This window comes from Taudactylus pleione, unplaced genomic scaffold (genome assembly GCF_031769625.1).
Source record: "Taudactylus pleione unplaced genomic scaffold, aTauple2 ptg000571l, whole genome shotgun sequence".
In the NCBI taxonomy this organism is placed as follows: Eukaryota; Metazoa; Chordata; class Amphibia; order Anura; family Myobatrachidae; genus Taudactylus; species Taudactylus pleione.
The window spans coordinates 11,267,883-11,280,524 of NW_028284973.1; the positions used below are offsets into that span (position 1 = coordinate 11,267,883).

The window sequence follows — 12,642 nt, forward strand, 5'->3', positions numbered from 1 at the left end:
CCTGCAGGCTCTTAAATGAAGGGTCTATGTTAGCAGGACACACATTATGTAAATAGCTATAAAGCAGGAAACGGATTAGTTGGCTTACCTGAGGTGCGGACAGCGGTGGCCTCATTTAGGCGTAAATCCTTCAGGGCAGGCAAACATAAAATGTACGGACATATATAGAGATGGAATTTGTGTGCTACGTGCAAAAGCAGACACTGTATATACTGCATGCATTTCCGTTTATCACAGTACGGTTTGTAGTTGCTCCTACCGTTCAGGGTAGATTCTGAGTTGTACAGTACGCGAAAGCAGCTCTGTGTGCCCGCAGCGGGCGAAATGCAAACAGAATGCCAATGCGGCTATATGAAGGCGCATCTATGCCATCGCAACGCCCCACTCTTCCGTACGCAAGACAGCCGTCAGCATCATCGACACCTACCCCATGCTGGGTGCAGGAGAACCCTCTGAATTTGGCGTTCTCTTTGTATACGGACAGCAAGTTACGCTGGCACTACGACGTACCCACACAATTCTTCTCCTGCGCGCCTTCCCAGTGTTGGTTCTCAGAAACGTCATACAGTGTCCATAGAGAAAAGGGCTGACATGCGTAACACTCTGAGTTGGGCGTACGTTCGCAAAGATGCGTACGCAGCCTGAGTGGCTCTGCACAGCATGCGGAACACATTGCTAGATCCGGACACATTCCAAATTGTGGTCGACTCATTTATTAGGCGCTCAGTCTTCACCTGGGGTGTCTGCAGGGGAAGATGGACTTCTGTACCCCCCAGGTTTGCAGCTCTAGGCACCTGCACAAGACTTAAGCTGGGTACACACTGGAGCGATGTCTGCCTGATAGGTCATTACGATTCGGCCGGAATCGACATATCTGCCGGATCGCTCAATGTGTATCAATCTGCGCGCCCCTGCGGTCGTTGGCAATATGTTTCGGTTGGCCGTGCTACGCGGCCAACCGGAGGATATTGCATGCGGCACCATGCAAGGTAATCGAGGGACTGTTCTGTCCTTCATTTCATCATTCTGATGTGTACCGAAGAGACATTATGTCGGCCCATTGTCGCACTGCTATAGCGCGCAAATCCATTAGTGGCTCATTTTTTGTGCTTTTATCACATTAGCAGTGAGAAACACAGCAACAGGGCACATGGCGCGGCTTAGGCGCGCTTTTGTGGCTGACCCAACACTAGGATGCATGTTCTGAGATGTACACCGAAGTGGCAAAAGTTGTGGGATGGCAGTGTGTAAAACTAGTGGTAGGTGGCATCACTGTACTGTGACGTCTTGGAAATGCCCAGACATGCATCAGTTGTAATCTCACATCTCATGAATACTGGATAGGCTGCTCATGTCAAGATGACGTGAATTATTGCAGTTCAAACAATCTACATTGTCACGTGTACCGGGAATACCTCGTGGAAGGCATTACCGCTCACCGTAGACAGCACAGTGGCTGACAACGGGAGCTTAATGATCGTGACTAGCGGCTCAAATCGCATCCACATTCAATGCTGGAGATACCAGATGCATATCCAGCAGGTCAGTGCAGCGTTTTTTATTTCCAAGACCACCAGAGTGCCCCTGATAACACTATTGCACTGGACACTGCACCTCCTCTTGGCTTGTGAAGTCGCTAATTGGACCGTGGAGGACTGGCAACATGTGTCATGGTCCAATGAGTCATTGGGCCTGATTCAGACCCACTCGCGAGCGGCTGTCCTCTCGCAAGTGGGTCGATGGTGTGCACTGAGCATGCGCACGACGGAGGGAGCTCCGTCGTGCGCATGCGCGAGACGCGACTAGCGAAGGACTTTTCTTCGCTCGTTGTGTCTGATCAAAGGGGGCGTGCTGTCGATGTTGATTGACAGCACGCCCCCTTTGGTGGGCGTGCCAGGGGCGTGCCTCCCAGACAGGGGCGTTCCCAAGGGAACGCCTACCGTCAGAAGCCGGCCCACTGACATCACTAGTGATGTCAGTGGGAGTGATTTTGGCTCTGATAGAGCCAAAATCACTCCAGGGCTTGTGGTCGAAAAACCCGACCACAGGCTTCTGGTCGCACTGGCGATGGTTGCGATGGTCAAGACCATCGCGACCATCATCCTGCACGCTCGTATGTGCTGTGGGTGGTGACCCACAGCTATACGAGCGTCCAGGAGGACGCTCCATTTTTATGGAGGACGGCCCTCATTCAGAGCGAGCGCTCTGCTCAGAGCGTCCGGCTCTGAATGAGGGCCATTGTTCCAATTGTTTCTGGCTGATGGTAGGGTTTGGATATGGCGCAGACGCCATGAGGCCATTGAACCCATTTCTCAACAAGGCACCGTGAAGGCTGGTGGTGGTTCCATAATGGTGTGGGTTGTGTTCACGCAGGGTTGCACAAAAATCTGATTTAAAAAATAAAAAACTGATTTATTTGATTTAAATCTGACTTTTGGATTTCATTTGGATTTTTTCTTAAAAAAATTTACGTAAACGTTTTAAATTTTAAATCGTTTGCTTAGGATTTTCCATTACATTTTTTTTTAAAGTAAACGATTTAAAATTGAAAACGTTTACTTAAAAAAAAAAAAATCATAAAAAATCTGATTTAAATCAAATAAATCAGTTTTTTATTTTTTTTTTAAAAAATCAGATTTTTATGCAACCCTGTGTTCACGTGAAATGTGTTGGGTCCGTTGATCCGCCTGAACACGTCATTGACCAATAACCACTACGTTCCATTGTATGATGACCATTCGCAGCTCTTCATGGACTTCATAGACCCCCACAATGATGGAATATTCCAGCAGGATAACGTACCCTTGTCTTCATTCCAAAGTTGTCCAGAATTGGTTAGAGGAGCATTCTGAAAAGTTCCAACGATTGGTGTGCCCACCACATACGCTCAACATGAACCGAACTAAGCATTTGTGGGATGTGGTGGAGAGTCCATTCACACCCAAGATCCTGCACCTACAAATATCAAGGAGCTGTGAGAAGCTGTCCAGATGGCATGGGTCACCATCTCTCCAGAGGTCTTCCGGCCAGGTTGAGTTGCTGCACTTCACCGGGCTAGAAGGGGTCATACACAATACTAGGCACCTATCCCATGACTTTTTGGCACTTCAGTGTCGTCGTTATGTTATTTGTGTAATACATGACCAGCTTGGAGATAAAATGATACATATTGAATATATACATTTTTCCCTTTGCAGATTGTCCGTTTGGCTGTATACGGGATGCTGCCAAAGAACCTGCTCAGGAGAACGATGATGACAAGATTGCACCTGTTTCCTTTTGAGGTTTGTCTGACATTTATATAGAATAGCGGCTCCTCGCCCTGGGCCCGATTCTGGTTGGCGCACTTATTCTGTTTGGGCTGCAAATACATATGCGCACGGATCGCCCGGATATCGGCAAACTGCGCGTGCGCTATAGAAAGTAATCTCCAAATGCCTGTGCGCCACCCCATTCTCATGCACTGAGACGGAGACGGCGAGTATCGCAGAGATAAAGAACGTCACCTGTTATTTCTTGATAAATAATGAGAAGCATAGAACATTTCCATTTTCATGTCCTTTTAATCACTGTAAGGGATAGACTGTCCACTTACATAAGATGCCTGGTTTAGGGGCAGACGTAAGCCTAGTTCTATATCTCTTTATTAACCCATTGCGTTTTTTCTGAACTGCGTCTGCTCACAAAAAATCCAGCTACTTCCGCTTAGAGGCAAAATGAAGATAAAATAATACAGTAAGTGATTCGGGCGGCTGCTGTGACTTAATGGGCCCTGGGTAGGAAAGAAGCAGAATACAACAGATCTAAGCGGTAAACTGAAATTAGTGCTTTTATTTTGTACTCACATCTTTATTTTATTATCTTTTACATGTGACTTTATTATTGATAATATCACTGTCCACACACAGACTGACCTTTATCTTATGTTTTGATTAAACTAGTATATGCGCGTCTGATACAGTTTTCTTCTGGCTTCAACTTAGAGGAGAGATGTCAAACTCGCGGCCCAAAGAAGCTATTTATGTACCCGAACCGTGTGGGCCCAAATACATATATTATGCGGCCCAGTCACCCCTGCCGCAATTGGAGCTCAGGGCCTGATTCAGAGCCGCTCGTAAGCGGCCGCTCGTTCGCTCCGAGCGATGTTCGCACATCTGTGTATGGGTCGTAATGCGCATGCGCCAACCAGTCATTGCGGTCGGAAATCGCGCGCTCGCAAAATAGCGAGTGCCTGCTAATTTGAGTGACTGGATGAGGCGTTTGTGGGTGGTAACAGGGGAAGGTGCTTGAAAACGGGGAGTGGTGATCCGAACGCAGGCGTGCCAAACGGTCAAAACGGGCGTTTTAAGGGTGTGCATAATTAACAAAGCGGCGTCATCGACCACGTCACTTGGTTGTTTCTTAGCCTGAACTGTTCGCATGATTGCGGCAGGAAAATCCAACCACAAGCACTGCGAGCAGTTCAGACGCCTTTCGATGTACTCGATTAATCAAATAAATAGCGGAGATGACGTAGGATGCGAGCGGCCCGGGGGCATCTTTACAAAATAGCGAGCGCATGTTTCGTTCGCTTGCTCAGACATAGAGGCGTCAACAGACCGCAAAGAGCGAGCGCTCAATTTAAATAGCCGGCCCCTTTTTCTGAACGAGCGAGCGCAAATAGCGTCCGGCTCTGAATCAGGCCCTCAGCTCCGATCGTGGCAGGAGTGACTAGGCCACAATATTTCTGTTGGAACGCTTGTCTCTGAAGCTATCAGAGAAGCCTCTGATCGCTTCAGAGGCCAGCGTTCCCAGCGATGCGGTGCGCGGGTGACGTCATGATGTCACCCGCTATGTGAGCGGCCTGCCCTGCTGGATGTAGTTAGATCCAGTGAGCGGCAGGCGTCTACGCGGGAGCGGGGCCCAGTGGCCAGTGTGAAGAGAGGTAAGTAAGATAGAGGTAAATGGGGTCTGTTCTATACTGGGAGGGGGCACAGCATAAGGGGAATTACTGGGGGCACAGCATAAGGGGAATTACTGGGGGCACAGCATAAGGGGAATTACTGGAGTCTTTTTATAAGGGGCATTACTGGGGGCTTTGCATAAAGGGGCATTACTGGGGGCTTTGCATTAGGGGCATTAATGGGGGCACTACTAAGGGAATTACTGGGGGCTCTGCATAAAGGGGCATTACTGGGGGCACAACTTTAAGGGGCATTACTGGGGGCTCTGCATAAGGGGCACTACTAAGGACATTACTGAGGGCACAACATAATGGGCATTACTGGGGCACTGCATACTGGGCACTACTAGGGCACTGCATAAGGGGCACAAATTCCAGGCTGTAATACATGGTAGAATTGCATAGGGGGCATTGCATTGGTTTTTATTAATAATAAACCTTTCAAAATTGCATAGAAGACTTTTTTTTTGTTGTTGTGGCCCACACACTCGTAGAAAATTCGGCCCGGTTGGTATTTTGAGTTTGACATGCCTGACCTAGAGCATATACTGTACTACTGTTCTTTTCTGTCATAAAGCTGAATGCATGTGCTGTATTTGCAGAGCTCAACGCATTTTGGACTTGTGTTTTTGTTTGGACCTCTATAGCACCTCTATAGCACCTCTATAACACCTCTATAGCACCTCTATAGCACCTAGTAGTTTGAGATCATTAATTAGAACTGTGGATTTTTTAAGGAGCATTATCAGGGAAATAGCAGCCATGCGCGAGTTTCCTTGTCGTGCGTTTTTTTTAAAGTGTAAAAGATGTTTTGACATTAATCATACCCCTTTTACACCAAAGCTAGAACCCGGGTTATTGCAGGGTTAACTCGGGTAGCTCCTTGGTGTATAAGGGAACAGGGTTGGATTCCCGGGTGGAGTGACCCGGCAATCCAACCCAGGTAACTTGCAGGGTTTATCGCGGGAATGACCCGTGAAACCCTGCAGTGTAAACAGCGCGATCCGAGTCACGATGACCTTGGAGATGACGTCATCTCCAAGCGTCCACTTCCACGGCGGAAGAGCCGGGTTACTGCAGAACTGACTCCGGTGTGAACGGCGCCGACTCGGGAATATCCTGGGTCGGCGCCGGCTAAATTCCGGGTCTGATCCGGTTTGGAACCCTGTTCCAACTTCCGGGTCAGACGCGGAATTTAGGTATAATTGACTAGAACTCCAATTAGGTGGCTGGGGAAGTATGGCGGCTTTTACGGCAGCATTGGCCTTTCTGCGTACAGCTCCGACATTATTCCATCGAAGAGTAGTAAAATCAGCGGCACGTTTATGTAAATGTGCTTAATAGCAGTTACAAGCCGAGGTACTTTCGTTCGTAGCATGCTCAATGCAAAATTAAGCAATTGCTTATCTAGGAAAATATTGTAGAATTTTTGGGGAATCCTTCTTGGCAGTGACGTGAAAATCCCTTTTTTCTGTACTGAATTTGAATATATTACAGGTTTGAGTCTCCCATATCCAAAATGCTTGGGACCAGGGGTATTTTGGATATCAGAATATTCCGTGTTTTGGAATAATTGCACACCATAATGCAGAGGTTCTCAAACTCGGCCCTCAGGACCCCAAACAGGTCACGTTTTATAGGTCACCCAGCAGGTGCACAGGTGTACTCATTACTCACTGACACATTTTAAAAGATCCACAGGTGGAGCTAATTATTTCACTTGTGTTTCTCTGGGGAGACCTGGAAAACATGCACTGTTTTGGGTCCTGAGGACCGAGTTTGAGAACCTGTGCCATAATGAAATATCTTGGGAATGGGACCCAAATCTAAACACAGAATGTGTTTATGTTTCATGAACACCTTATACACACAGCCTGCAGGTTATTTTATACAATATTTGTAATAATTTCGTGCCTTAAACAAAGTTTGTGGACATTGAACCATCAAAAAGCAAATGTTTCACTATCTCAGTCATGCGCTAAAAAATTCTGTATTTCGGAATATTTGGATGGGAGACTGCACCTGTACATCTATATTTCATACTGCTTCACTGAGACATTTATAATTGTGTGGTTTACACTCTTGGCAAATTCTGCTTCAATGTCCAAATGGCAGCAGTTCCATACCATGCATACTGCCAGGGCTCGGATTGCCGCGCTATGGGGGCTGTTTATGTCGGGTTCTAGCCTCTTTATAGGCCAGGAAAGGGTTCAAAGCTGAATTCTATGGTATCATTTAAAGTATATCCATCTGCAAAGTGCAAATCTTAGCCAAAGCTGCACTGCAGTGAGAGGGGTTTATAATGTTGGGGCACCTTCTAGTTTAACCTTAAAATAAAGAAACAACAGCTGGTATTTTCCCTCTAATTGGCACCTTTTGTCTCACACCCTGGTTACTCCAGGTGCATATTTGCTCCATTAGGCTGGATTTTCTCCCAACTGTAAATGAGACTGTGTAAGGATATCTGTTACTACCACGTTTATTCATTCTTGTACAGAGGTGCTTAGCGTAGATGTAAGGAGCCAAATTCAAATAGGAGCCAAATTAAGTTTACTTACATTGAAAACAAGTTGGATTTACAGTACAGTATGAATTGCATTTTGTACAGGGGTACATTTGCCATCACTTGCATCGAGGTGATAGAAGTCTCACAGCACTGCTCACTACCTCAATAACACATAACTCATCTCCTGATATACTCTGTGCTGCTGGGGACCCTGCTCCTCCCACTATATAACTCTCCGTCTGTGGCTTCCTTCTGCCTCCATTCCCCTCCTCACATCCTTTCACTGCCCCTGTCACATGTAGCCCTGTCCTCACTAACACATCACTGATCTCCTGATATACTCTGTGCTGCTGGGAGACCCTGCTCCTCCCACTATATAACTCTCCGTCTGTGGCTTCCTTCTGCCTCCATTCCCCTCATCACATCATGTCACTGCCCCGTCACATGTAGCCCTGTCCTCACTAACACATCACTCATCTCCTGACATACTCTGTGCTGCTGGGAGACCCTGCTCCTCCCACTATATAACACTCCGTCTGTGGGTTTCTGCTGCCTCCATTCCTCTCCTCCTCATGTTACTGCCCCGTCACATGTAGCCCTGTCCTCACTAACACATCACTCATCTCCTGACATACTCTGTGCTGCTTGGAGACCCTGCTCCTCCCACTATATAACGCTCCGTCTGTGGCTTCCTGCTGCCTCCATTCCTCTCCTCCTCATGTTACTGCCCCTGTCACATGCAGCCCTGTCCTCACTGACATATCACTGTAGGATAGTCACTCTATGGGAAATTATTATTTCTTCATTTTAAATCGAATAGGATGCCCTAAGCATGAGAATGTATTGTTGGGTGGTTGCCATTTATTGGGGGGGAAGGGGTGCTGAATGGCTGGATGCTGTTCCACGTGTAAGCAGCGGGAACACTGGGACTGATTCAGAGGTCGACAGTAATGAAAGATGGGGCTGAGTTGTCTTACGCAGCGTGATAGCGCCTTTATCCTAATGCCGCAGCCTCTGGGATTCGTACAGAGACGCCCACAGGCTGCAACTCGAATCCGCCGCTTGGCATAATAAGTCGCACAATCAGACGCACATCTGACATTGGAGCAACCCTATTGTTGCTCAAAAGTGTCCTTTGGAACATGGCCGCCGATGTCAGCGAAATTGCAAAAAAGGACGCAGTCGCTGGCCACAACTCGCATGCGTCTCTCTATCCAGCTGCTCAGGAACGCCCACTGAAATTGCCTCTCTGCGCGTCCAAATTAGTTCTGCGTCCCCCGGCGGTAACCATCTTGACGCATGCGCAGACTGAAAACTTGACCGCTTGCGTCCGAAATCCACACTACGCCCACCTCTGTATCAGGCCGCTGGCTCTAGCGCTGTACATAGCGTTATAGTCACACATGAACGAGATTGAAGGAGGAGAACATCGGACCTGCCACGTTGTGCTCATGCAGAACCTGAGATCTTGGTGTAATCAGATATAATCCCACCCAGGAGAGAATCCTTTCATCTGCCTTCAACAATTAATAATTCATTCAGACCCTTCAGGTTCTTCCTTCTCATGGTGAAACATGAATATAAATAATATCTCCGTATAAAGGTCCCATTTGTTCCCCTGATACATTTTGCATCGCACACCTTTGTCACTTCTGGCAGATAACCAACTTTTGTGAGGCTGTGTTGGAATAAGAAAGGTGATTCTCATTATGCTTTTGCTACATCCACGCCTATAGCTGTGGTACACACTGGGGGGGATTACTTCTTTACAACTCTAGGTGTAGACCTACGCAGCAACCAATCACCAGCTAGCTTTACCAGGTGTGCTGTAAGGTAGACTAATGACAGCAAGTGTCTAATTGGCTGCCGTTGGTGTCACTGTATTGTGCACATTTTTTATATACATGAGCAAATAACACCTTAATGCAGGGTTCGTCAAATACCGGGGGCCAGGTTGCCATGGCTACCAGATTTTGCTGCCTGGCTACCAGATTTTGCAGTGAGGGAGGAAGCAGATCCTCATCAGCTCCGGCGGAGATTCGTGCCTATAATATTGCGGTGTTCATATCATGCACAGGAGCGCATGTGCTGAGTGTCATCTGTGGTGACTGCTGTGCCTGTGTCCGTCCCGGCTGGCGCTGACTCCTCCTCTCCAGCCTGGTGTGCTCTGACCCCTGCTGTTTGTCCCAGTCTACACTGATCCTCCTGTACGTCCCGGATGTCTACTTTCTCCTATCTCCGGCTGCATAGAGCTCTCCGATAGTAGGGTCTATGCGTGGCGGCTTCAGAGGGATAGTGGTGTGACCATGAGGGGAGGGGGGTTTTGTTGTACTTCCTGGCACCATTGTTTTATGTGAAATGTGGTCCGTTATTACTGGAGGGTGGAGCATGGGAGCTGTGCAGAGCAGTGAGGGGGCCTCCATTTTACTGTATCCATTCAACTGTGACCATTTTGTGGACTAGTATAGTGTGTATAACAGTTGCTGTGCTCCTTACTCCTGTAATATTTTTTTTTTTTTTTTTTTTTTGGGGGGGGGGTGGTCTGGCTCGTACAATTTCATCCTGACTCCTAGATTTTCGAAAAATGTGTCAAGCCCTGCCTTAATGCAATAAACAACTTGTAAAAAATGAGGAAAATATTTTGTAGTCTCTTATGTAACAAATGCTCTATTCAAATTGCATCATACTTTCTATCAATGCTGCAGTGCTATCTAAGATTGGCAATTCTGTGCATACATTACAATGTAACTTTGAGTTTGGAGAGCTCCGGACTTCTTCACGAATCAGAAAATGCTGGGAGTTGTAGTTACAGTCGGCAAGCGGCAAACCGCCCAGTCCTGAGCAATATACAGTAGTATGCATTGTGCGGCTATTGCAGCTATACCTCTCATCGCCGTCTTACATCGCCTCTGTGTGTCGGTTTATTGCAGGATATCCCAGAAGACCTCTTGAGGAATCTCGTTGTAGAACTGAAACAGCCAAGAGTCATTCCCAGGAGGTTGAACGAATACTCGAAAGAGGAAATTGAGGCTTTCCCCAAGCTCTGGATTCCGTACGTACATCTATACCATAGTAGTAAGGTCTAGCTGCCGTGGATCTGACAAAGGAGGCTGGGGGTTGTAGTTCCACAGCGACTGATGATTATCAGGTGCAGCCTACCTCTCTGTGGTTTAATATGCCTTAAACCGGAGGTGGATACAGTTATGTAGAATTCAAATAACTTAACCTATTCCTAATGGTAAGATTGGGACAAATTAGACTGCACAGCAGATGGGAGGGATTCGATGAACGATGGCCGGCAGCACCGAATTCAACTTGTGCACTATACGATGTGTATGATATTTCTATAGCCGCAAATAATTTCGCAGCTGAGAACAGCTCATTTACAAATACAGCATAAGGGCAGGTAGCGCAGATTCTGTGTGTGTGGGTACAACGTAGCTCAATGACTCTCACAGCAGACATTAGGGAGTGAGGCCCGGGCTCATGAAAGCTTGTCATCTAGAGCAGGTGTGGGCAATAAACAACCCTCCAGCTGTTCAAGAGTAGCTGGAGGGTCTCCCCAGAGCTAGAGGGACGCGGCAGGTGGGGACATTAGGAGCAATGGGACACAGCTGAATATGGCAGGCAATCCATGCAGAGGGAGTAACCAGGAGCCGTGTAACAGGCAGTAAGGTAGGTAACAGTGAAGAGGTAGGTTTTGTAGAAGTGCTTGTAAAAATTGGAGGTTTGGTTGGGGCGGCAGGGGGAGTTTCATAGGTGAGAGGAGTCTTGGAGGCAGGAGGTGAGGAGGTTATAAGAGGGAGGAGGCATAGCTCATCTCTGGCACATACAGGAGGGACTGGGGTGTCACGTTGTAGGGGAGAGGAGTCTTGGAGGCAGGAGGTGAGGAGGTTATAAGGGGGGAGGAGGCATAGCTCATATCTGGCACATACAGGAGGGACTGGGGTGTCACGTTGTAGGTGAGAGAAGTCTTGGAGGCAGGAGGTGAGGAGGTTATAAGGGAGGAGGCATAGCTCATATCTGGCACATACAGGAGGGACTGGGGTGTCACGTTGTAGGTGAGAGAAGACTTGGAGGCAGGAGGTGAGGAGGTTATAAGGGGAAGGAGGCATAGCTCCTATCTGGCACATACAGGAGGGATTGGGGTGTCACGTTGTAGGGGAGAGGAGTCTTGGAGGCAGGAGGTGAGGAGGTTATAAGGGGAAGGAGGCATAGCTCCTATCTGGCACATACAGGAGGGATTGGGGTGTCACGTTGTAGGGGAGAGGAGTCTTGGAGGCAGGAGGTGAGGAGGTTATAAGAGGGAGGAGGCATAGCTCATATCTGGCACATACAGGAGGGACTGGGGTGTCACGTTGTAGGGGAGAGGAGTCTTGGAGGCAGGAGGTGAGGAGGTTATAAGGGGGGAGGAGGCATAGCTCATATCTGACACATACAGGAGGGACTGGGGTGTCACGTTGTAGGGGAGAGAAGTCTTGGAGGCAGGAGGTGAGGAGGTTATAAGGGTGAGGAGGCATAGCTCATATCTGGCACATACAGGAGGGACTGGGGTGTCACGTTGTAGGTGAGAGAAGTCTTGGAGGCAGGAGGTGAGGAGGTTATAAGGGAGGAGGCATAGCTCATATCTGGCACATACAGGAGGGACTGGGGTGTCACGTTGTAGGTGAGAGAAGACTTGGAGGCAGGAGGTGAGGAGGTTATAAGGGGAAGGAGGCATAGCTCCTATCTGGCACATACAGGAGGGATTGGGGTGTCACGTTGTAGGGGAGAGGAGTCTTGGAGGCAGGAGGTGAGGAGGTTATAAGGGGAAGGAGGCATAGCTCATATCTGGCACATACAGGAGGGATTGGGGTGTCACGTTGTAGGGGAGAGGAGTCTTGGAGGCAGGAGGTGAGGAGGTTATAAGAGGGAGGAGGCATAGCTCATATCTGGCACATACAGGAGGGATTGGGGTGTCACGTTGTAGGGGAGAGAAGACTTGGAGGCAGGAGGTGAGGAGGTTATAAGGGAGGAGGCATAGCTCATATCTGGCACATACAGGAGGGACTGGGGTGTCACGTTGTAGGTGAGAGAAGACTTGGAGGCAGGAGGTGAGGAGGTTATAAGGGGAAGGAGGCATAGCTCCTATCTGGCACATACAGGAGGGATTGGGGTGTCACGTTGTAGGGGAGAGGAGTCTTGGAGGCAGGAG

At 48.2% G+C, this 12,642-nt stretch overlaps 1 protein-coding gene across 1 annotated transcript in view; it reads left to right on the forward strand.

The window, feature by feature from the left end:
- Positions 1-10,500, forward strand: part of MRPL13 (mitochondrial ribosomal protein L13) — a gene marked incomplete at its 3' end in the record, with an annotated part of 65,433 nt that extends 54,933 nt beyond the window's left edge. The window contains exons 5-6 of the mRNA XM_088453131.1: positions 3,198-3,284; positions 10,379-10,500. Of these exons, the coding sequence (XP_088309257.1) occupies positions 3,198-3,284; positions 10,379-10,500 (209 nt within the window). The remainder of the gene's footprint in view (positions 1-3,197; positions 3,285-10,378) is intronic.
- Between the last annotated feature and the right edge of the window lie 2,142 nt (positions 10,501-12,642).